Raw genomic sequence first — 27043 nt, 5'->3', positions numbered from 1 at the left:
CTCTGTATTCCAGACATTGGGCTATAACTTTCTTAAGTAATCTTAACTTAATTCCAAAAGGAAGATCATTCCACAAGGAAAATCTTTTTCCCAACAGGTGAATAACGGATTCCAACCTAGAAGGGATTTCTCCCCTTCTCAGTCGTTTTCCATTTTGGAATGAGCATTTATTATGCTAAATTTTGCAGCAATTGAGGTGCTGTGCTTTTATTACATACATGTTGTGTTGTAACCAATGTTAAGACAGGTTTTAAAAGTCAAGAAAGTTGGGTTACCATGTATATTTTTCTCACATGATTTTCCATATGTAGGGATATCAAAATGAAGGTAACAGTTTTGCTTCCATGTAGAGACTGAATAACCCTCTTGTGAACAGCTCCTATCTTTATTGTTGGTAGGCTGTTGGTAAGGAAAGGTGCTAATGTCTCTCATCCAAACCACTGACATCTTCACTTCAAAGACATTGATTGTTTACTATGTTTGTTGGTTTGTTGGTTTGCCAATGATGCACAGAGTATTTTTAGTTCATAATTAGAGTATGGATTGTTTTGCTGACCTGCTAGAACTTTCGGTGAGTGAAGTGTAAACCACCAACAACGTGATTGTTTTTTCATTTTATTTAAAGTATGTGATATCTACGTAGTATTGCCATAATAAAGTATTGCCATAATAAAGGACTCATTTAAAAGGGGCCCTTTTATCTAGGTAAAGAATTAAAAATTATCGTTTGCAGATTTATATATGCTTCTTAAAGTGTTCATGAATAAGAGCTTTCTTTAGATAGTGTTTATAACTTAACATTTTTATTATTAATTTAGGAATTTATAGCCTTTGCAATTTCTCAGTAAAGTTTTACAGATATTAAGGTTTGGTATTTTGGTTTAAATATATTTTTAGTAAGCATATTTAGGATACTTTGATAATTATTAGTTGGACTTTGATTCTGACACTGAGCAGTTAATCTGATAAAAGTCAGAAATTTAGGGGCACCAGGGTGGCTCAGTTTGTTAAGCATCCGACTTCCAACGACTCAGGTCGTGATCTCACAGTTTGTGGGCTCGAGCCCCGCATCGGGCTCTGTGCTGACAGCTCAGGGCCTGGAGCCTGCTTTGGATTCTGTGTCTCCCTCTCTCTCTGCCCCTCCCCTGCTTGCAGTCTGCCTCTCTCTCAAAAATAAATAAACATTAAAAAAAATTTTTTTAAGAAGGAAGAAATTTAAGTACCCTGAAAAATTAACACGCTTAATCTAACAAATTGAGTAGAATACCTTTAGGTGGGAATCTGTTAGTAAATATAGCTAAATTAGAAATGCACTGTTGTTAATAAAAGAATCAATTATATTTACTTCAACAAATGTGACTTAAATATCAAATTAATGAGGATTTATTTAGTGCTCACTATGAGCCCAGTACAGATTGAAAATAATTATGAAATATGTACTATAAAAGTTAGGTGACAGTAGTGTGGTTGAAAGACTTCATTTTGGGCATCTTAACAGACCTAAGTTCTAATCGTGGCTTTATTATGGATTATAGCTGTATGACCTTAAGCAAATGTTTTAATCTGTTTGCGCTTAGTAGTTAGAATTTGTCTGAAGGACCTGCTATCAGTAAAGTCAGATCAATGATACATGAAACATTCTGTAGTAATGCATGCTTATTGTACAAATTTGAGAAGTAAACTATTGAGATGAAAAAAATTTGTAATCACATTGCCCAGATATAGTAATTGTTAGTATTTTAGAATATATTCTTCTTGTCTATTTTCAATGCATATAGATACTTTATGAATGGAGTAAAAAAAATGTGTTTTAACAAATAGGGATCATAGTCTACATATTGTTTATAGCTTTAAAAAATCAGTATCTTATATAATGCTGACATTTCCATGTCCTTATTCTGCTGCTGCATGATTTTTTAATGCTTACATTTCATGTGTATGTATATAAATATGTATATAATTTGTATATATATGTATACATATATATACATAAATATAAGTATGTATATAAAATATGTATATAATTTAACTAGTTTGCTATTGTTGGATTCTTAGGTGGTTTCCAACTTTTTAGCTTATAAATAAGGCTGCTGTTAACCTATATTTAAATATTTTACATATCTGAATTACTATTTTTCATAAATTACTAGAAATAAACCCTAGGTAAATGGGTATGACCATTTTTAAGAGTTTTGACAAAACTTGGCTGTCAGAAAAATGGTGCTAATTTTTCCCCCCCAAAAGAGTAAGAAAACATCCATTTCTCCATTACCACCTACAGTTGATACTATTTATTTATTTTTGGATAGGTAATACTTCCATATTATACAAAATTCAAAGAGCTCTATGACACGAAGTCTTCTTCCTGTCTCAACAAGCTACCTTGTACTCTTTCAGAGTCCTGTGCTAGGACTTACTTCTTAGATATCCTTCCAGACATTCTGAATTTGGCACTTAAAAAAGGAAAAACCTTTACCAGTTTAATAGGTTGAAGTGGTATCTTGAAGTTTTGATCTTTGATTGTTAGTAAAAGTAAACATGTTTCATGTGTTTATTGGCTATTTTTATGTCTTTTGTGAATTGCCTGTTCATACCCTTTGCCCATTTTTAAATTTAGATGTTCATCTTTTTTCTGATTTTATGAGAGCTCTTTGTACAATGGATGCAAACTCCTGTTATGTTACAGTTTTCCAAACAATTTTTATTTTATTTTATATTTTAGTGGACATTTTCAGTTTTCACATAGGAAAATTTATGTATGTATGTATGGTTTTATTTTTATACTTGATTCTTACCTATTTAAAATTTATTTTGAATACTGCTCAGAGATCCCTTTATCCCACATGTGTTCTTGGTGGTGGAGTTGTTTTCTATTGCTGTTATATTCTGATCTCTAGTTCCCTATTGTCAGGCAGAAAGAGCCAGAAAATTAAGAACATAGTTTTTGTTGGATTGCATGCCTAGAAAATTAGACAGTCTACTGTACTATGGGTGTTGGTGCCATCTAGTGTTGTATATAAAAAGTGAGGTCTATGGAATGTTCTGTAATTGACCATATGGAATAAATTCAGATGATCAGAGAAATTTAGTGAGTTGTGGATATTTGGTTTATATTAACAAATGACTTTATAAAAGGATTTTGACACATTGTGTTGAATCAGACAATGCTTGAATCATGTTATTTTAAACATTATGGAATGACCTTTAAGATTCCCCTAAACCTGTTTACTTTAGTGAAAACTGAAAAGTTTTAAAACATCTGTCCAGAGCCTAGTGACTATTAATTTTTTAATTCCAAATTTAGAAATGCTTTGGATCTTTTGGAATTTGTATATTTATTTTAGATTATAATACATGAAGCCAGCATTTATTTAGTTCTGGGTAGTATCACTTTAAATTTCTTTCTCTGTGGACTTTCATATTCATTTTTAGCAAATTACATGAAATTGTAGACTTTCAAATGCTCTTTTTTTTTCCCATTTGAGGTTGTATTGTCATTCATTTTTCTAGACTAAAGTATTTTGCCATGTCTTAAGATTCAATTTAGTAGTTAATGTTGAAGTGCTATAATTTAGTCCATAGAGGGCATTATGATACTGCGTATGGTATTAAGCAACATTGGTTAATACCTTTCAGTAATGGGACATATGTTTAGTTTCATATTTTTGTATAGCTCAGAATAATTAAATATTTAAATAAGTTTGAAGCTCCTGTGTAACCGTAATTGTTTCTTTATTAAAAAAAAAAAGAATCTTGTTCTCTGTTTACAGAAAGTAGAAATACTTATTTTAGCTATTAAGAATGGTATACTAGCAATCCCCAACTTAGTAACACTTTAAATCTAAATGACTACCTCTTTTTCATTTATTTCCCTTGATTTCTAAATATTGTGGGGAAAAAAAACAAATAAAAACTTGATTTTTTTCTGGGATTGAGAAGTAGAGGAAGGAAAGAAATGGAAAAGGAGGAATATCTTGGGAAAGCTGGCTGGAGTGGACTTACTGCTTAGGTATTGCTGCCTATTCCAAAATACAGTCTTGAGTCTGAAATCTTGCCACTTACAGATGCAAGCCACACACACACACACACACACACACACACACACACAATTCATTAACAGGTTACAGAGAAAGGAATTTTTATTCTTTAGCAGGAAATGATTTAATCATATGATTCTACTGGTGAGGTTAAGTACACTAAGAAAATGAGAGTTTTTATTCAAGGTATGAGGAAAAGAGAAATCTAGGTAATTTTAGAGCATGATATCCTTTGGGAAGGAGTTAGGATTATGCTTGGGCAGGTTTTCATTTATTTTTCTCATGCTTGGAAGAAGTACTGGGGATGTGGATATTGAGGAGTGGGAAGTTGCCAAATATGAACTTTGAACAATTTATTTCAAAAGTTCTGTGTAAGGCTGATTTTGAGTTTTAAAGAGGAAAATGCCTTCCACTCCTCTGCATATACTGTAAGACTTAAAATTAGACTGCACTTTTATTTTACTTGCATTGTAAATAAAGGAATCTTCTGTGGCCCCCTCCTTTGAAAGCCTTTACTTTTAAGGAAAAATAGGTTTCTGTCCCAAATAATCAAAGTGCTGTTTTACAAGTTGGGATGTATCTCTTATGTTTGAAAATTGTCCTTGAAAGTATTCATTTTTTAAAAACGAAATATTAAATATTTGAAGGAAAACAAAATATGAAGGTAAGTTTCTAACAGATTTATGTCCTTTATTTGTCTGTTATGTTGGGATTTAATGTTGGACCTATAAACTCTCCCTATAAAAATTTTTCTGAGCTGGAGTATAATAGAACTGTGTAGCAAAGTATGTGTGTGCATGTGTGTGCGCATGTGCTTGCGCTTGTTTACAAAGGTTTTGGGTTAGTCCCTAGAATGGCTTAATATATATGCTTTTTTAGATGTGGTTTATGTACCTCGTCCCTACTAGTTTGACTATTATTTGTAGCATAACAATAATGTCTAAGGCTTATATAGGGCCTACTTTTTGTCAGGCCACTGTCCTAAGGCCTTTTGCTTACACTAACTCATTTGATCCTCACTATAAGCATAGCCCATATGGTTTTATATTTTTAACAGATTTGTATTATTTATTGTGTATTTATATTTAATCACTTTTTTGCTTAACTAACCAAACTGAACCCTTTTAAAACTTTTTAAGAAAGAAATGGGCAAATGTCACTTGATTTACATGAGTTAGTTTTTCCTGTAAACTTAGTAGTTTCAATTGCAAAGATCTTAATAATTAAAGAATTAGATATCATTATATAAGATCAAACTTTAAGGCTCCTGTTTTGACTTTTAATCTACCAGGGGAGCTTTTAAGTGTATTTAATGTTTTTTGTTTGTTTGTAATGTTTTATTTATTTTTGTGAGAGAGAGATAGTGCGGGCAGGGGAGGGACAGAGAGAGGAGACAGAATCCGAAGACAGGCTCCAGTCTCTGAGCTAGCTGTCAGCAGAGTCCGATGTGGGGCTTGAATTCACTCAGGAATCGTGAGATCACAGCCTGAGCCTAAGTCAGATGCTTAATTGACTGAGCCACCCAGGTGCCCCAAGTGTATTTAATATGTAGGTAAATGGTTATTATTACACATTCTTGCTCTCTGAGACTGTTATTAAATATTTTGAGTCAAATCAAGTACCAGCGCAGGTGAAAAGTATAAATGGTAAATACCTTTGTCTCAAGAAATCTTTTTTCCCCCCTCTCTCCTATTTGTGTAGTAATCTCTGACTTGAAAACAGTTTGGGTACTATTTTTGAGTGCTTTATTCTAATACAAAAGTATTTACATGTCTTCAGTTTCAAAGGATTCATTGTTAGAAAATAAGTATTATGGAAATATTTTATACTTACTGAACAGTTTGAGATTTCAAACTATTGTTTGGAGAAGCCAGACTTTTTTAGCCATAGTATAACTTAGCAACAGAGTTGTCAAATACTCCATTATGCATAGGTCCATTGAATAAAATTTAAAGTTAGGTATTAACTTTTAAGCTTAGAATAGTAGACTCTTTAAAAATTACTTTGCTTTTTTTATGTATGGAGTTAGAAATGCAGATAGTGAAAGAACTGAGTCCTTGACCAGGCCACTTCTGATACTAAGGATTTTGCAGAGTTTTTTACAGGAAGTTCCAGAAAATATTATACCAATTTCAGTGTAGCTATGTAGTCTTAAGAAGTATAGTACATAGACTATATATCTTATAATACTTCATTATATTACACATTTTAAAATGTTTTAGCTGATTTCTCATTTTATGTTGCCCTTTGCTTGGTTAAACACTGAATCAGTTCAGCCAGTTGTGGAACATTTGTAAAGACATAATTTTCTGCACTGGAATGAATGTCAGTTTTATATAGTTGAGCAAAAATTTCAGAAATTCTATGTATAGATTTGTTTTTGTATTTTTCAGTTCAATTCTGGTTTGGTCTTAGGTCATTTTCCCAAGGCAAATGATATAATTAGCACATGAATATTTCTCTTCAAGCTGGGTCTATTAATAGTACCTGCAGTAATGTTTGATAGATATTTATTGAAAGATTGAGTTGTAGCAGGTGATGATTAGGAATAAATGTGTATTCTTAAGTCTGGATTTCCATAATTGTAAAAGAAGAAAAACTAGAGAACATTACATTAGAAAGATGAGACTCCCGAGATAAAATAAAACCTTTTTTCTTTTGAAGTAGCATACACTGAGTAAACATTAATAATTTGACTTTGTGATTCTCTACTTATACCCTCATAAGGATACAAAATGCTGAATGCTCTAAGCCTTAATAAACGGGAGAAAGTAAGAAGAGATTCAGCATTTCCCAGGGTTGAAATTTAAGCTATTACTTTTCTTTGGATCAGTCCATTTTTATCTTATTAGATAACTATTGATTTTAGAGTTTTAAATGAGACAAAACCAGCAGCATAATTCACCCATGTACGAAAAGAAAAAACTTGCATATGGCTGTAAGTACATTTCGCATATAATCAATGGTTAACTGTGTCACAAGAACAACCTTCCTTTCCTTTCTTTGGTAGCACTCCCCTCCCCCTGCAAAAGTAGCTCCCTTTGGTATGAGCAACAAGCAAAAGACTAGAACAATAAACACATAGGAAGAAGGCGGTAGTGCCTGAGTATTAGTAGCCTAGTTACAGATTGCACTGCGTCAGACTGTTCCACACCCAGAAGACGTCAGGTGACTTCAGTCCTGCTGCAGTTGTGCAGCAGAGACTGCAGACTTCGGTTGAGGAAACGGATATTTCATGTCTCACAGGGTAGATTTGTGCAGTTGCAGCTTTTCTGTTGGTATGCATAATTGATAATTGCATCTGGAGGGGGCAGATCGTGACAAGAGATGGACTGTCAGAAGAAAAATTGGAAGGATAAGGGTATATCTGCTTTTTAATCTTCTTTTCAGTTTTTTTCGTGTGACCGGTAATATGTTTCTATGAATAAACTTTGCAATTTTAGACACATTTTGGATTGAAAATGAAACCTATGAAAGGTTTAGGAGTAAAGGATTAAAACAGCTATTTGGTATGTGTTTTTATATTTGGTTGTGTATGAGGAAATGTCATGCTGTTCTGTTTCACTGGCATTTGATTTAGGCTTCACAGTCCTGTAGTTGATTAGGTTCTATTCTTTAATCTTGCACATTGTAAACAATATAATTTTAACATATTTCACTTGTTGGTCACTTTGGTGTGATAAATGTACATAGCTATCTTTGCATTACATAATGACATTTTCTGTGACTACGTTTTTTTTTGTTTTTTTTTTTAAAGCTGATTTGGTGTAGCTGAAATTCTATCCAAGATTTGTAGGTAGCAGAATACTGCGTTTGCAATAAGCTTGTTTCTTCTTTGGAAATCTGTTTAAACCTTTAAAGTCATTACCATTCACTTTTTAAGTAGATTATATTTTTATGTATCTTGAAATCATTAAAATGTATGCACAGTAGTTTTAAATGCATGTCTATATTTAAGTTGTTAACCTTTGTCCTTGTAGTAACCAATCAGTGATCTTGATCCCCTTTCCTCCCCCTTGAAAGCCCAGCAGATCCTTTCAAGTCTCAGTGGGTCATTGTGTAAGAATTTAAGCCCATAACTGATAAAATGTTGACTGTAATGAATATTTTAAAAATACTTTATTAAAAAATATTTTTAAAATTAAAAATATTTAATATATTAAAAATATTTAAAAATGGGTTAAGTGTCCCATTTTTTTAAAAAAGAGAAGGTGGTAGGCTATATATCTGACCACTCATAATAAATTGTTAACAATTATTAGAACTATTTTTAAGTAGTCCATGTAGACCTTACTAAACACAATTTTTTTTCTGGCCATATTCAAGTTTTATAGTTTCTAAAAAATGTTATTTCCTTTTATGGCAGAATTATTAGCAGGATTGGTAATAATGTTTCTAAAAGCAATATGTGGGGCTAATTACAGTAATGTTCATAACATCCTTTTAAAAATTGGTTCAATAAAGAAAGGTGGGGAAAAGGTGAGTTTGAGATTGAGTTCACACTCAGATATTAGAAAGATTTTTATTATAATTTAAAGAATAGAAAACTGTACAGCTTTGAAATTTTACCTTTATGGTTTCTTTATATGGGAATTTAAGGAAAAGAACGATTTTTATTTCATCTTTCTGACCATTAGCATTACAAAAGAAAGGTGAATCGATATACTAGTTTTTGATAATTAAATTGTTAGTAGTGATAACAGTACAATAAAACAAGCCTTAAAAATAGGGAAAAAGTTGTATCAGGGCCTACTCTGCAGATATGAAGGTTCTGTATTAATAATTTCCATCTTAGACCATTTAATAACATCTTAAGTTATTTACTTGCTGAATTTAGGGATATTTTGACACAGGAGAAATTAAGATCCAGTATAGCCCATATTATGCCAGAGATTTATTTTGATTATTTTTAGACACTCAGTATAAAATTATATTTACTCTTAGAGCTCTCCGGGAGCCTGTATGTTAAATGGAATGGCTTAATATTTTAGTGCTTGTCTTTGGTTTTTTTTTTGTTCGTTTTTTTTTGTTTTGTTTTTTTGCTTGGTACCTGTCTTTCTGATTTACTGGTGAAGTTCTATTTTATTATTTATCAGCAGCTAATTTTAATGTTGTAGATTATAGGTTACAACTTAAATGGAAATGACTGAGGAGGTGAATCTGCCATAGAATGAGTTTTCCTCATATGTGAGGAAATGAGTGTTTTTCATTTTATGATCTGGGCTCAAATCTAGACTCTAGGTACATTTAAAAAAAATACTTGGGTCCATATTTTTTTCTGCTGTTCCCCTCCCTGCCTCCAGTGCCAGGGTTGAAATACAAGTCAGGCCTCATAACGATGATGAAGTAGAATAGTGTGACAAAAATGAGAGATACTTTGATTTCAGTGTTTTAAAAAGTTGTTTGGTTGTTTTTGCTGATTAGGCAAAGTAAGACATTTTATCTTTCAGGCCAAGACCAATAGTAATAATTTATATTCTTCTATATGTTTTTTAATCTTCAGTTTTCTATTCTTAGCACCATACTTACATAATACCTGAGATCCGTATGGGTACTTGATTATTGGGGTTATATGGAAAGCATTGATTAAGATTTTGAAGAGGTTAGAATAGGAAGGAATGAGTAGGTTTTGAGGGTTGGGTAGGGTGGAAAAATGTGATATAACCTCTAAACAAGGTATAAGTGAAAGTGAGTAGAGCTTTTTGGATAGAACAGTATTTATAAGACAGTAGTTGAAAGGTAAGATTGATACAGTCAAAGAATGTAGAAGATTTGCAAGATTTAGGTCAGGTTTCCTCAAACTTCCCTGAAGATGAGAGAGAATCACCTAGTGCTTCTTAAATAGTCAGAGTCCTGTGATTGTACTCAGACCTACTGAATCAGAATTGACAGGGGAAGGGTCTGGCAATCTGTATATTAAACATCTTGGTGTAAGTAATGTTATAATCAGGCAAATTTAGGAAATACTGATCTTGGTTTTTAAGTTTCTGGTCTGGTAATTTAATTTTGGCCAGAGTAAGGCACTTAGCCTTTTTGGTCTTGATTCAGTTTCCTCATTTGCATGATTTCTAGGCTTCCAGTTTTGAAGTTCTCTGTCTTTATGAAAAGATACCCTGGACCAGATTGCAGAGGACATTGGCTTTTGGATTTTATCATAAAGGAAATAAAGAGCTTTTGGAAGTTTTAAAGTTAAGAATGATAAAATGATTATCCGGTTTGAAAGACTGGTTTGGGGTGCTGTAAAAGATAAATTCAAGTACTTAGAGGCAGAAGTTAGGATGACTGTATTTGTGCCCAGATTTAAAGCAAATAGTGCCCGAACTTGGCCTGAAATAGGAATGAAAAGGAAGTGACAGATTTGAGAAACTCAAGCGAGTAATACTTGACATCTGACATAGATTTGTAGGACTAGAATGAGGGAGGTTTTCAAAGGACAACATGAGATTCAGTCGCGTTGAGACTGGCAGTGCCAGTGCTTTTTAGTGTCCATGGAAATAGGCACAAATGATGCCAAGTTCAGTTTTAGAAGCTTGAAATTTGAAACGACTATAGAATTTCTCTGAAGCTCAGAGAAACGTCCGGTTTAATGATAAAGAATTGGAAATTGGAATGGCTAAATACTACAGAAAAGCTGTTTACTATGAAGATTGAGAAATGGTTGCAGACCCTGTTGAATGAATTTTAGGAACATGTGCAACACTGTCCTTGGTTACTAATGCTTTTTGAATTTGGCAGTTAACACGCTGTAGGCGATCTTTGAGAGAAGTTTCTGTAGTGTGGGGACAGAAGTGTCCCTAGCATTAAAATCCAATTTGATTAGATCTTAAGACGAACTGCTTTTGGCCCACTTGTGGAACATATTTCTTTGCAGAGGTCCTTGTTGGCCCCCTGGTCTTTACTTCTGATAAACCACTTTCAGTTTCTTTGGAGGCTTAATGTTAACTAAGTATGTGGGTATGTTTGTTTGTTTGTTTTTAAGGTTTTTTTTATGTTTATTTATTTTTGAGAGGGAGAATCCCAAGCAGGCTCTGCACTGTCAGCACAGAGCCTAACGTGGGGCTCAAACTCAACAAACTGTGAGATTATGACCTGAGCCAAGATTAGGAGTCGGACGCTTGACCAACTGAGCCACCCACGTGACCCGATATGTGGGTACAGTTATATGTGCATACTGACATTCAGGTAGAGAGGAGCAAGAATCTTGCTGTGTGAAATAAATGCCTCCCTTAACTCCTGTGAAAGCCAAAAAGTACCTCAGAAGGGAACTGTGGAGTTAATCAATTTTGAGACCTGTTTTTGGGAGGAAGGTCCTTGCTTTCCATTCTAAATTTAGTTGAAACCCAATGTTTAGGCAGTCATTTGATATTTCTTTCACATCTTGGTTTAGCACAACACTATATTTGTATATACACAGATACAGATATATATAGAGAAATATATAGGTATATACATATTTGTTGTATTAGGTGTCTTAAAGAGTAAAACTGTTGTTTCACATGGAGTGGTTTTGTTTTGGTGTTTTTAGTGGTGTGTGTGTGTATGTGTTGGGGGACATATGGTACATTTTGTTCTGTAATCTTTCACTAAATGGGGAAATATCTTTCATTTAAAAAATGTTCTATATTGTTTTAATGGCTATAGTATTCTAAGTATGTACAATTAATCTCCCCTAGTTAAGTATTCAAGTTCCTCATGATTTTGCAAGTATAAACAATGCTAAAGTGAATATAAATCTTTGTTTTTATCCATGATTATTTCCAAATTGCTGGTTTATAGTATTTTGGCTTTTGGTTCATGGTGCAAAATTGCCCTCCAGAAAGATGATACAAATAATAATAATTATTATTATTTTAAGATGGTACAAAGTATTATACAAATGTATGGAAGTGTCTGTCTTGAAGCTTCGGCCATATGCATTTCTGATGGTTTTAACTCTAAGATAGTCAGTTTTAAGTAGTTAAATCACTTGATGAGAACCAGGTTTATATTAAAAAATAAATTTGCGAATGCTTTCCTCTATCTGTGGTTTAAAGTCTTCTATGTGGGAGCGTTGGTGGAAATACCCTCTCTCTTTTATTTAGTTATCCAAGTTTGGGTATTCCTAATTCCTTACTGAGACTCTTAACTGGTTTTCCCAGTAAATCCTATGTATTGCAGCCAAGTTAATCTTCCTAAAGTGTCGCTATAATCATAGCACTTAAGGAGTTTTTCTTTACTTTTCAAATTAAGTTCATACTGTCTATCCTGGACTTTCAAAAGGCATTCTGTGGTTTAGTCCTAACTATTATAACCTGTCTCTCATTGCTCTGTCTATAGACACATTGAAGGACGTGTTCCCTAAATATGCTAGTTCTTTGAACTTGCTTGTCTTTTTTCTGTCTAGAATGCCCCTTCTCCCATTTCATTTTGCCCAAGTATTACTTACCAAAGCCCCAGTCTTCCTTGTGGTCTTTACTTATCCTCCCATGTGGAGGTTCTCCAGTGTTCCTGCAAGCTGTACAGAGTCAACAAGGAGACTGATCAATGAAGCCACCTCTGTTTCTGCCTTTGTGGAATTTAGAAGCTAGAAAAAGTCAAGAGAGCTATATCTATAGGTAGGTGTATAGATGTATATAGATATGTCTCTAGATTTACATGTATATCTAGCCTGTGAACTCCGTGAAGGCAGAGACAGTGGTGGTTTCATCGTTGGGTTTCTTCATTGATTCTGTACACCTCAGTGATGTAAGAGGCTGGCTGAGAGTTGTGATGTTCAGCGGGGTTTATTCCTGGCCTGGAACCCTATACATATATTCTTGAAAAACGCAGACAAGGCATCTTACTAGTGTTTTATTCTCACTTCCTCATTTTATAGGTAAGAAAACCAAGAAGAGTAAAGAGATTAAATTATTCAGGACCACATAGCTTATGGCATGGGGCTTTTGTTTTTATTTTACAATTTCTATTTGTACTTGAACAACTGAAGATTGAAAAATGTAAATTGACCCATGTTTTGATTTTTGCTCATTTAATAGGCTGTATCATCTTATTGAACATGGTGTATATTTCTTTTTTGTATGGTGTTTACTCTGCAATAAAATAGGCAGTAATCTTTCACATTAGCAGTGAAAGAGGGTAGGTGTGGTTAGTTGTTGAGTATTGTCAAAATGTTAAGCCTAGTGAGGATTCTGTGAGCCAGGAGTATAGTTTCTCTTTGTCCTTAGAGATTGGATTACATGCTTGAATATAGGAAAAATACTTAAGCATTGAATAAAATTCTTATTCTGATCTCTAGGTTCCCTTGTTATTTATTCAGTTTAACTCATCTCATGCTAGAATTTAGGCCAAATTATGTTATTAAATTTAATTTAACCAGTGTTTCTCTTTGCATCTTTGAAGTAGTATTCTGAGACCAAATTTTTTGTTTCTGTACTTCATCATGGATAATGCTGACTTTTGTTACTGGTGTGTGTGTGTGTGTGTGTGTGTGTGTGTGTGTGTGTGTAAACTGGCTTTCACGTTTCAGTCCAATCACCATCAGATACTTATGTTAGGTATTGATAGACACTAAAATACTGTTGTCTCTCCTAAAATACTGTATCACCACCATCTTATATTTATTCTATATAGCATTTACTTAAGGAGCTCAAAGAAACTTAAAGATTAAAAATTAGCAAATGATAATGGTATCTCTGCAGGTCCATTGTTAAAAGCTAGGCATTGACATAGATTCAGTGATTTCTACTCTCAAACTACAGACTTGTTAAAATTATGATTTTCATAAGAATAACAGGAATTATAGCTGTTCTTTGTTGTATGCTCCCATTGTGTATTTTTCTCATATAAACTAAAATAATGTAAAATATGTTATTTAGTATTCTGATATGAATACTACCTCCTTTAATCGTCTGTACTATCAGCTATTCATTGAGCATTTATATTCAGTGTGAATGATAGGTATAAATGGTTATAGAAGTACAGATCTTACTTGACTTATGATGGGGTTACATCTGATAAACACATCATAAATTGAAAATACTGTAAGTTGAAAATACATTTAATACACTTAACCTACTAACCATCATAGCTTAGCCTACTTTATTATTTTTTTTTACTGGTTAAAAATTGATTTAAAATTTTTAAAGTTATTGTTTAATTTACATTCAAGTTAGTTAGCATATGGTGCAACAATGATTTCAGGAGTAGATTCCTTAATGCCCCTTACCCATTTAGACCATCCCTTGTCCCACAACTCTTCCAGCAACCCTCTGTTTGTTTTCTATATTTAAGAGTCTTTTATGTTTTGTCCCCCTCCCTGTTTTTATATTATTTTTGCTTCTCTTCCCTTATGTTCATCTGTTTTGTATCTTAAAGTCCTCATATGAGTGAAAACATATGTTATTTGTCTTTCTCTGACTAATTTCGCTTAGCATAATACCCTACAGTTCTATCCACGTAGTTGCAAATGGCAAGATTTCATTCTTTTTGATTGCCGAGTAATACTCCATTGTATGTGTATACCACATCTTCTTTATCCATTCATCCATTGATGGACATTTGGGCTCTTTCTGTACTTTGGCTGTTGTCGATAGTGCTGCTATAAACACTGGGGTGCATGTGTCCCTTCGAAACAGCACATCTGTATCCCTTGGATAAATACCTAGTAGTGCAATTGCTGGGTCGTAGAGTAGTTCTATTTTTAGTTTTTTGAGGAACCTCCATACTGTTTTCCAGAATGCCTAGCCTACTTTAAACATGCTCAGAATATATACATTAGCCAACAGTGGAGCAAAATGATCCAACACAAAGCCTCTTTTACAATAAAGTGTTGAATATCTCATGTAATTTATTGAATACTGTACTGAAGTGAAAAACAGATTGCTTGTGTAAGTTGCTTACCCTCGTGATCCCATGGTTGACTGGGAGTTGCAGCTCACTGCTGCTGCCCAGCATCAAGTGAGAATATCATACCACATATCGTTAGCCCAGGAAAAGATCAAAATTCAAAGTATGGTGTCTACTGAATATGCGTTGCTTTCGCACCATCCAACGTAGAACCATCTAAGTCAGGGACTATTTAAATATCATTGGTTTACCTACTACTGAAGTTCATTTTCTTTCCTTGTACTAATAATTTGCTTTGAGTGCCCTCCGCCATTCCAGTCTGTTAAGATTTTCAAGTTTCTAGAGTTAGGGAATAGTGTGTTTTCCATTTAGTTTATTAGTAGAAAATAGAATTTTGAGCAGTGATTTTCTACTCCTAAGGTTTGGTTCCTATTTCTTGTAATGTTGTAATGCTCAGATGCCAACAAGAAATAAAATTTAAACTATAGTATAGTATAGTTTGTATAGTCTTGTATAGTAAACAAGAAATAAAATTTAAACATTGAACCAATGTCTGTTCTAATTTTAGGTTTACATTTGTATACGTCTGGATCAATTCTAGTAATTTAAAATAATGACTCCATACTTAACCAAAGTTACCAGAACTCAGGTGTTTTATAGGAAGAGTCCTTATTTTTACATACTTTACAACTGGGAATTGTTTAAGTTTGTGCAGGCAGGGAGAATCATTGGTTAGGACTATGTAAATTTAACATGCTCAGGGAGAAGATATTTATTTAGTTTTACCTTAGAGAAAATGGAATTAGCTATATAAATTTTCCTGTGGAGGGAAAATTATCATGGTTTAGAGAAATTGGAAGTGGGAAATTAGAATCTATCTTCTGCTGTATTTTTTGCCTTTTAATAAAGCTAGAAATAGAATGTGGGTTTTTTGGTTTTTTTTTAACGTTTATTTATTTTTGAGACAGAGAGAGACAGAGCATGAATGGGGGAGGGTCAGAGAGAGGGAGACACAGAATCCGAAACAGGCTCCAGGCTCTGAGCTGTCAGCACAGAGCCTGATGCGGGGCTCTAACTCACAGACCGAGAGATCATGACCTGAGCCGAAGTCGGCCGCTTAACCGACTGAGCCACCCAGGCGCCCCAGAATGTGGGGTTAAAGGAAGTATTGAAAGATACATGAACTACTTAAGTAAATTGATGAATTTAACTTACAAATGAGGCCTGTACGAGTACTGATATATTCCTTTAAACACAAAATGTGGTATGGTGGAAAAAGTGAGACTTTCATGGTCAGAGCTGAATTTCAATCTATGACCTTACATAATAATTTAATACCTCTAAGCCTCACCTGCCTCATGTGTAAATACTTAGTAGAGGAATGAGATTAGTGATAATGTATGCAAATTACTCAGAACAGTTCCTTGCTCAGAATAGGGGATTACTAAATTATTATAGAAAAAGCAGGCATAGAGTTTATGCTGATTTTACTTGAAATGCTTTTTCTGCAGGTGTGTGGTGGTTGAAATTGGTCAGTATACTGTAATGTTGTTGGAAGTAAAGCAGGGAAAGATTTAATGATAAAAGAGACAAGGACCTGAAATTGTGTGAGATCTTCTCAGAAACTCTAGTTACAGGGAAGAGCAGATGACCAAGAGAGATGCTAGTATTTTTGTCAACTATTTGGTTGAAATACTTGGTAGCAATAGTAGGGATCCATCAATCTGAACTGCTCACTGAAACTAAATTAGCAGTGCTTTCAGAGAAAGTTGAATCACCCTTAAAAAAAATCTGGGCTTAGTTAATAAGCATTGCATGTAATATTTGATTGCCCAGCTTGACTTTGTCTCATAAGATACTAGTTAGTTCATCAAGCAACTTACACAACCAATCTGTTTTTCACTTTCAGTACAGTATTCAATAAATTACATGAGATATTCAAGACTTTATTGTAAAAGAGGCTTTGTGTTGGATCATTTTGCCCCACTGTTGGCTAATGAACTAGTTAGTTCATCTGTGAAATCTCTTTTCAGCTTCAACTAACTACTTAGTTTGATGTCTGTTTTCTAATTTTATATATGGGGAAACTAGGTTAAGTGATCTAGTCTAGGTCATACTGATTGTAAGTCGAAGGAAGAAACAGGACGCAAGCCCATCTTAACTGTCTTTGCTTAAAGAGTTAAGTTCCCGCTCTGCACAGATCTTTTTCTGGACCTCCACCTGTCATTTATTAGCTTGGTGAGTGCTCACTTGGTGGTGGTAAAAGCTTATTACACGGGGCTAAATGATCAACTCTGAGTTTGAGTCAGCTTTTCCTGGCAATTGGGAAGAAATTGATTTAAAGTTGTGGTTCCTAATAAATACATAATGATTTATATAAAGCTTATGGTTGTGAAAAATAACAATTTTTATTATAACTTTAATAATATATGTTTATTAGTTTCTTATTTAACTGCCTGACTTTATTAAAGAAAACTTAATATTTGCTTTTGCTTAGGAAGAGGCATTGTCCTGCCCAGCCATTCCCTGTACTTAACAGTATTTTTAGGACCAAATAGTTCAGCTTTTCCCCCCTAGACAAAAGATTTTAAAATTGAAACCTGGCTTCAGGCTATTCAAGGAAGAGCTAGTAAGAATTTGATTTGAGGCAAAATGTAATTGGATGACTTTTGCATGTAAGGCATGGACGGTAGCACTATTTTTAGCTCTGACAGATGACACTTTATGATTACCCAGTGTAGGCAAGCAACTCTTCTTACTCTAGATTGGGCCAGAGGTCTTTATTTTGAAGAAAAGATTGTAGTGTAGAGAGTTGTTTTTAAATAAAAATATTAGTTTGATAAGGATGCTGCTGCTCTGCCCACTGCACAAAACACTAAAAAGTTTTCACATTTTTATTTTGAAAATAAAAGTGGGTAGGCACTGCAGGGAGTAAATCACTTTTTTCCTAAACAACCAGAATGTATTGAAGTTAATCAGCATTATTTTAGTACAGCAATGCATAAGCATTTCCCACAGTTATAAGAGGAAAGGCACTGTTAAATTAATCTCAGATCTTTAAAAGGATATTTCATGAATATTTAATTTTTAAAAAATATTTTTATTTATTTTTGAGACAGCATGAGCAGGGGAGGGGGAGAAAGAGAGGGAGACACAGAATCCGAAGCAGCTCCAGGCTCTGAGCTGTCAGCACAGAGCCTGATGCGGAGCTTGAACTCAGGACCACGAAATCATGAGACCTGAGCCAAAGTCGGACGCCCAACCAACTGAGCCACCCAGGCGCCCCTCATGAATATTTTATAAAAGAGTAAAGTTAAGGCTACAGTAGGTTACCTTGCATGATTAACATTTTATTTTGCAGTGTAGAAGGAGACCTCAGGATCCATGAAAGATTAAGTTTTTCTTGCACAAGCCCTTTGTCTTAATTTTGGTATCTCAAGAATAAAGAGACCATTAAACTCTTTATTCATAAACAGAACTAATAAGTACAGAAGAACCCCAAATCAGCATTATAGTGAACTTAGAGTTCTTATTTAAAGATGTCCTTTATTTTAATTTGAAAATAGTATAGTCTTTAAATGTTTCTGTTCCTAAGAATAATCTGGCCTTTATTCAGACAATGCAGCAAATATTAATGAAGCAGGTAATGGGAATTTAAAGATGAGAGGTATTCATCAATCCTTCAGGGTCTAGTAAGAAGAGACAAGCCTGTAAAACAGTATTTGCTGTTTTATAAGTTACCAGACAGCAATGCTATTTGTTACTGAATAAGTATAGATATCGGAAAGTAGTTTAAATAAAACAAATGTGAAATCCAAAGCCCCCCAAAAAATTGAATAAGTTAATTTACGCCAGTTTGTTTTAAACTGGCATAAAGTATGCATTCATTCTAATCAATCAGCAATATCTATTGAAAGTTTAGTTGATTGAGGCTTTGTGCTGAGCTCTGGGGATATGGTAAATAAAGGCAACATGCTGTCTTGTGGGGTTTATAACCTAATAGAGAAACAGATGTTAAAATAAGAATTTTTTAAATTTACTTCTAAATTCTTTTAGGTATAAAATTCATTGATACTTAGTATATTCACAAAATTATGTAATCATCATCATTATCTTAATTCCATGATATTTTTATCCATACCCCCCAAAACCCCATACCCATTAGAGTCACTCCCCCATCTACTTCTCCCAGCCCCTGGTGACCACTACTTTCTGTCTCAATAGCATCACCTAGTCTATATTACATATAGACATTACATATAAAGAGAAACGTATAATGTGTGACCTTTTGTGTTTGGCTTCTTTCACTTAGCATGATGTTTTCAAGGTTCATCCATGTTGTAGCATATATCAGTGCTTCATTCCTTTTTATGGACCAGTAATACTCCATTGATTGGATCTACCATATTTTGTTTATCCACTCATCAGTTTTTCAGCATTTGGGTTGTTTCCTCCTTTTTGGTTATGAATAATGCTACTCTGAACATAAGTTTTTGTATGGACACATGTTTTCTAGTCTTCTGGGTGGAAATTTCTAGGAGTAGAATTGCTGGGTAGTATGGTAACTAACTTTTTGAGGAATTGCCAACCTTTTTCACAATGGCTAAATTTTACATTTCCATCAGCAATTTAAGAGGGTCCCAGTCTTTGGGACCTTCTTGTCAACACTTGTTACTGTCCATCTTTTTAATATTAGCCATCCTGGTGGGTCTGAAGTGGTATCTGATTATGCTTTTGGTTTACATTTCTCTAATAACTAATGATGTTGTTTTGTAATGAGCATATTCTCATTGCTTTATTGGCCATTTGTATACATTCTTTGGAGAAATGTCTATTCAAATCCTTTGCCCATTTTTAATTGCCTTATTTGTCTTTTATTGTTGTAAGAGTTTTTTATATACTATGAACACAAGCCCCTTATCAGATGTTCAGTTTGTGAATATTTTCTCCCATTCAGTGGGCTGTCTTCTTACTCTTTTGAAATAGTGGTTTTTTGGGGGTTTTTTTTTTTTGGCAGTTGGTTATCCAGTTGTCCCGGCACCATTTCTTGAAAAGTCTCCTCTCCACTGAATTGTCTTGATACCCTTATCATTCAACTGACCATGAATATTAAGAGTTTATTTCTGGACTCTTAATTTTATTCTGTTGATCTGTCCTTCACCCTTGTGCCGCTACCACACTGACTTGATTACTTTAGCTTTGTAGGAAGTTTTGGAAAAAGGAAGTATGAGTTCTTCAACTTTGCAGTCCTTTTTCAAGATTGTTTTGGCGATTCTGGATACCTTGCATTTTTCCATACGATGTCTCCCAATTTCTGCTAAAGGCATTTAGGGTGTTGATAGAGATTGCGCTGTATGTAGTAGTTCAGTTTGAGGAGTATTACCATTTTAATAATCCTTCTAATCCATAAACATAGCATGTCTTTTCCATTTACTTAAATCTTTAATTTCTTTCAACAATATTTTGTAGTTTTAAGTTTCTAAGTCTTGGGTTTTTTTTTTCATTTTTCATTTTGTTCCTAAGTATTTTATTCTTTTTGATGTTAGTGTAAATGGAATTCTTCTTCTTTTTTTTTTTTTTAATGCTTATTTATTTATTTTGAGAAAGAGGCAGGGGACAGAGAGAGAGAGAGAGAGGTAGAGAGATAATAAAGTAGCCTCCGTGCTGTCAGCGCAGAGCCTGACTCACTGGTCAGTCTCACAAACTGTGAGATCATGACCTCAGCCAAAATCAAGAGTCGGATGGTTAACTGACTGAGCCATCCAAGTGCCCCTGGAATTATTTTCTTAATTCTTTTTTAGGTTGTTCATTGCTTTTATAGACGTATGCTTGATTTTTTTGATACTAATCTTACATTCGGCAACCTTTCTGGACTTGTTTATTCTAGTAGCTGTTCTGTGGATTCCTTACGATTTTATGTATACAAGATCATATTATCTATATACATAAAAATAGAAAGTTTAATTTTTCCTGTTTAATTTCTCCTTTATAATCAGGATGTCTTTTATTTATTTTTTTCTTGGGGGTGGGGGGCTGATTGCTGTACCTCATACCTCCAGGACAGTGTTGACTAATGGAAAGAATGAGTGTCCTTGTCTTGTTCCTGGTCTTAGGGGGAAAGCTTTCAGTCTTTGATTAGTAAATATGATGTAAGTTGTGGGGTTTTTGTAGATATTCTTTATCAGCCTGAGGACGTTCCTTCGATTCCTAGTTTGTTGAGTGTTTTTATAATGAAAGGATGTTGGATTTTGTCAGATGCTTTTTCTTTGACTGTTGTGATGATCATGCAGTTTTTTAACCTTAATTCTGTTTATTAATATGGTGTGTTAAAGTGCTTGGTTTCCATATGTTGAACCGCTTTACATTTCTGAGATAAATACCACTTGGCCATGGTGTATATAAAGCTTTTTATTTGTTGCTGGATCCAGTTTGCTGTATTTTGCTGAGGGTTATTGTGTCTGTATTCATAAGGGATATTGGTCTATAGTCTAAATTAATTAATGGATATGAGTCTTTTGATGAATATTAGACGCAATAGCATTTGAATATATTTCTCAGAATTTTGTTAAAACTTTGTGACTACTCCCTTATAATTGAAAATAAACAATCCTGGATAAACTTAATCTTCCAAAGTTTCTTCATGAAAACCAATTTAAGGAAATCCAAGAGACTAGAAATACTGAAGAATGTCACTTAAGGTGGCAGCCCTGTTTGCTAATATTTTTATAATCTAATATTTTTTCATCCTTTAATTTCATTAACAATCTTTAAAATTTCTTTACACAAAATTTATTTCTTTGCACAAAATTTATTTTGCACAATGACTTTGGTAACAGTGTAGACTGCCTCTCAGCCCTTCCTAGTGTAGGTTATATTAATTTTTGTCTTCTGTGTGACTTTCAGTACCTAGTTGTCTTGACTCTCTTGGCTCTTCTTCCCTTTTTTCCTCCTCAGTGCCTTGAGGGTCTGCAGCTCCACCACCACATCCCTAGGGCTTATTTCAACAAAGCTTTCAAAATATTTACTTTTGAGTATTCTTGTATAGCTATTTGCATATGTTCATGTAATCTGTGGAGGCTTGCATGTGTGATTTTCAAAGCTTTTCCAGTTTTTGAAAAGACCTTATTTCTAGGAATCATGATAGGCAGAAGGAAACTAATAGTTTAGGGTTTACTGTACCTTCATGCAGTTAAATTTATTTTAGGCTGTAATCACTGAATACTACTACACCTTATACATGACTATTTCAAGATGATGAACTTTGGGGGAAATTGACTTGGTTCAACCCAAAGCCCCATGTTAACAGCTTAGCTATACTGCTAAAGTTTTAAGTATAATAGTAATTCATGTTTGCCATTGAAGGGAGACAATTTCAAATGGTATAGAAAGGAATAAAGCAGCAAGTCTAGACCCGGGGGTAAAAACTGTGTTTGCTAGATATCCATTCAGACTTCATGGTTACCCTAAGTTTTTAAAATTTTACTTGATGAATCTTTTTTAACATTTTGTTTCTACTTATCAATATGGACATGTTTCTTTGGTGATATAGTTCTGCATCACTGTACTTAAGGACTACATAATGATCTTTTGCATTGATGCATTTTCTAATTTTACTTAATTAGATTCACATGGCTATTAAAAGCTGTTTTTCACAACTTGATTAATTATAGTTTTCTACTATGGGAAGGTACCTTCAGGTATGTTGGAATAGAGCTCTTTCCTCCCTTTTGGATTTAACCGTTGATTAAGTATTCACATTAAAATTTTTGTCTCATTGATTAACAACATCTCTTGTTAGTCTTACCTTGACTTTCCTGGCCTTTGTTATTCATCTCACATGTGATTATCTGCCAACACTGCTTATTCATTATGTGTGCAAATGCATGACATTTTGAAGGACATTAATGTGCTGAACCTTCATTTTGGCATTATACATGGGGCATATGAGTTTTATCAATAGGAAGTTTGTGTTGAAATCGGTGTTCTTACCATTTACTAATTAAGTGATATCTGTCCAGTCATATATAAGAGCTTGGCTCTCACTTTCTTGTCTGAAAGCCTGCCTTTTAGGGTTTTAAGAATTGAAAGAGATAATGTTATATAGTCTATAGGTAGTATTTAGCACAATGTAAGTGCCTGGTACATACTGACTCCGGAAATAAAGGGAGGTGTGGAGAATGTAGATCAGCAACTTGGAAGAGATTTCTGAAACATCTTTCAGTCTGTCAGCCTTAAAAGGTTTGTAGCTTTCCATTCTTTTTTTTTTTTTTTTCTTTTTTTAGCCTTTCTCATACTGTGACCTTAATGATACGGTTTATAATTGCTTGAAAAATTGTAGAAATAAGAATTTATTGTTTTCCTAAAGTTTTAATGTTGTTTGACACTTATAAAAGCAAAGTCTTTTTTAAGATTCATTTTAAAAGACTGGTATGAATAAACATATTTAAGCCCCTCCTGAAAATCTAGATCTAAAAAACAATATATTTTAAAATTTATATTTGGCACAGATAATACATGAATAAAATCTCATTAATTCAGACCCACTGATTGGGAATTTGAATGTAGGACTGATGTATATCTTTGTACTAACTGTTTATTAGTTTCTGAAGGGAAAAGAAAAATCTTTTATCTAATGCCCTGTTTACTAATGATAAAACTGAGCTCCAGAGAACTTGAAGTCTCATCCAAAGTTGTACGGTTGCAGAGCCAGTACTAGATTGTGGTTCTCTTGAATCCCAGCCATGGGCAGTTTCCCGCCATATCTATATAGAAATTATAGACCAATTAGAAATCATTCTTATCTAGTCATTGAAACTGTTCAGACAGTAACTCTTATATTAGGTAATTTGGTTAGTCATTGATACTGTACATCTCAAATCTGAAATCATTCCTTTTAATAAAATCAGGTCTTACTGAATAGTTTCTAATGATAGTAAGGAATAGTGAAGATATCTGCATTTATTTTAGCTTATCACCAGTGGTGATTTTGAAGGTTAATAAATGTTGGAGCACATTGAGAATCCTACATTTTTATAAAGCAGCATTTGTTCATCTAAAAATTTGAGTGCTTTAGTAGAAAAATAAAGTACTTTACTTGCTGATTCTTCTAGGATGCTTTTTATTTGTTCAGTAATAGTGAAATCTTAGATAAGTTTGAAAATCCTTTTCCATGTGGGTTATAAAGTAACATGTTTATAACAGCAATACAATTCATTAACTTACAAGTTAACCATAAGGTTGAAATTTTCTTTTCTTTTTGTTCATATTTAACACCTGGATAAGATTGGTGATAGTGACTGTGATGGTGTTCATAATAATAACAGCAGATAACAGCCCTACATTTACTAAGAATTTATCATATGCTGTGCACTATATTATGTCCATTATATTTGTTATCTTATTAATGAAAAATTTTGTTAGTTCATTTTCTCACCTAATCCTCACAATATCTCAATAAGATCATTCCTATTTGTATATACATTCTATAGATGGAGAAACGAGGTACAGAGGGATTTTAGTGACTTGCCTGAGGTCATATAGCTAATGTACGGAGTGTAGGTGATAACAACACTAGAGTCTAATTGCTTGGCTTGGGGCACAGGGGAGCCTCACAGGAAAGAATTACATTACCAAGGGCAGTCTTTATCATTTGCTTCCTCTACTCTTTCACTGTACCCTGTTTTAAAAAACTGCATTAATTATGAGAACCATTCCTAGCAGAGACTTACAGTGAGGCCTGCATGTTTATATGTTCTATATCTCCCCATTCTTTAGGACCCAGCTCAGTTTCTTTTTCACAGTCTTTTAAAGTTTCCTCCAGGTTTTTTTTTTTTTTTTTTTTTACTGATGAATTCTCATAGTGGTGCAATAGTTATTTTATTATTTTTGTCATTGTTTTATATGTCTGATCTTCCTAGAATTGTAGTGTTGTAGAGTTAGACAGGGCCTTAAAGAAAAGTCCACATCCCCATTTTTAGGTTTTTATTTCATTCTACTAGGTTGAATTTCTTGAACAGTATCAGCTCAGTAAATGTTTGCTGAATGTCATAAAACTCCTAGCATCACTTGCTATCTCTTTATTCAGTATGATATTATTCATGACATCATTTTGATAGCATAGGTACACTGCTTCAAGTTCTGGTTATTTCTCAGTTGTGCTAATGTATTGGTACAATAGTAGAAACAAGTTGAATAGAACAAAACTGATGCAGATGTTTTAGGCAGGGTTGGAATGAACTTGAGATGGGGAAAATGAATAAATGAAATCAAAGTCTGAAAACAAAGCTATAAATCATATATAGAATATTAAATTAATAGCATTTGAATCAAATCATGGTTAGGAGAGTAGAATAAATGCTTCCCAACCATAATGAATGTTGAGCTCCCACTGTGTGTCAGAGACTGTGATGGGCATTTAAAATCTGTTCATCAGTACTCATGGTATATATATACTAACAGGAATTCAGGGCTTCAAGATGATCTTAACATTTTACATTTCACATTTCACATGCATAATTTTCCCCACAGAAGTACTGCTAACAGTAAAGGACAGTTACATACTTAAGAGAGCCTCAAGACCAAAGCAGCTCCTGGAAATGTGGTTTTTCTTTGTTACCTTCTTTACATTAAACATTAACGGATATTTAAGGGGCTCCTGGGAGGTTCAGTCAGTTAAGTGTCCAACTCTTGATTTCAGCTCAGGTTATGATCTCACAGTTTGTGAGTTTGAGCCCTGCCTAGGGCTCTATGCTGATAGCAGGGGGCCTGCCTGTGGTTCTCTCTCTGCCTCTCCCCTTAAAATAAATGAATACACTTAAAAACTAACAACTAACTAACTAACTAACTAACTAATGGATATTTAATATTGTACTCAAGAAGGGGCACCTGGGTGGCTCAGTCGGTTAAGCCTCCGACTTTGGCTCAGGTCATGATCTCATGGGCTGTGAGTTCAAGCTCCACGTTGGGCTCTGTGCTGGCAGCTCAGAGCCTGGAGCCTGCTTCAGATTCTATGTCTCCCTTTCTCTCTGCCCCTCCCCTATTCATGCTTTGCCTCTTTCTCTCAAAAATAAATAAATGTTAAAAAATTAAAAAAAAAATTCTACTCAAGAATATATCCATATTTATTTTACTGTAAGATTATCACCCCTCCCCCTGTTGTTCACAATCCATAGACAAATTATGTTTTGCCTGTGAATTCAAGAGCTCTTGGGCACACTGCAGAATTCTGTGGGTTGTACATAACCTGACCTTAAGAACGTGGGCCTATGCTTATTTGATCCCCAGTGGCTCTCTGACCATAGGCCAAGAGCAAACTTGCTAAGTTTGGCTTTGTCTGACTCCTTACTATTAATAAACATTATATAACAGTGTAGCACATTTAGTTTTTCTCTTTTTCTTTACACCTAAATTTTTATGGCATTATATTTATCTACACTCACAGAGAAGTAGCTTTTCAGGTAATCCAAAAGCTGTTTCCCTTTGTCTTTAGTGTTTTATAGGAAATTTTTGTTTTAATGATAGCCAGGTTAGGTTACAATTTTATTATGTTTCCCAAAGACAGATTTTTTTTTTAATGTTTATTTTTGAGAGAGAGAGAGAGAGAGACATAGAATGAGCAGGGGAGGGCCAGAGAGATAGAGGGAGACACAGAGAATCCCAAGTAGGCTCCCAAGTAGCTGTGCTGACACCTCAGAGCTGTGACATAGGGCTCGAACTCACAAACCACAGGAACATGACCTGAACTGAAGTCGGACACTTAACCAACGGAGCCACCCAGGTGCCCCTCAAAGAGAGATTTCTTAAAAGAAGAACTGTAGAACACCTTTGCGTAGTTTTTCGTAGTTTTAATTTCTTAATATTTTTTGAGTTAGTGGTTTTTCTGCAGATAAATACATTTTTACATCACTGAAGTATCTATTATTTTAGTGAGTGTGTGTTAAGATTTTTTTCAATTAGTTGTATTTATATCCTGCATTGAACAAAGTTTGGAAGCCTTCAAGATGGTTTTTAAGAAACCTTGTTTTGGATTAGAAGTCTGCTGTACTGGGCTTGAGAATGGAACAATCTTGTCTAGCCAGACTGATTTGGACACGAGGGAAATAGATTTGCACGAGAAAAATTGATGGTAAATAGAAATCAATGTAGGTATGATTCTAATTTACAACTTAGATGGGTTTAAAATG

At 34.0% G+C, this 27043-nt stretch overlaps 1 protein-coding gene across 3 annotated transcripts in view; it reads left to right on the top strand.

Moving 5' to 3' along the window:
* RTN4 (reticulon 4) overlaps nucleotides 1–27043 on the top strand; it is a 72357-nt gene that overhangs the window by 29510 nt on the left and 15804 nt on the right. Inside the window, exon 1 of one of the 3 annotated variants that reach the window (XM_049650254.1) lies at nucleotides 2007–7398. The exons of the other annotated variants lie outside the window; for them this stretch is intronic. Coding sequence (XP_049506211.1) covers nucleotides 7365–7398 — 34 coding nt within the window. The 5' untranslated portion in view covers nucleotides 2007–7364. Of the gene's footprint in view, nucleotides 1–2006; nucleotides 7399–27043 lie in introns of those variants that run through there. 3 annotated transcript variants of the gene reach the window in all.

The sequence above is a fragment of the Panthera uncia genome (assembly GCF_023721935.1).
Source record: "Panthera uncia isolate 11264 chromosome A3 unlocalized genomic scaffold, Puncia_PCG_1.0 HiC_scaffold_11, whole genome shotgun sequence".
In the NCBI taxonomy this organism is placed as follows: Eukaryota; Metazoa; Chordata; class Mammalia; order Carnivora; family Felidae; genus Panthera; species Panthera uncia.
This window is presented reverse-complemented; position numbering and strand designations above follow the sequence as displayed.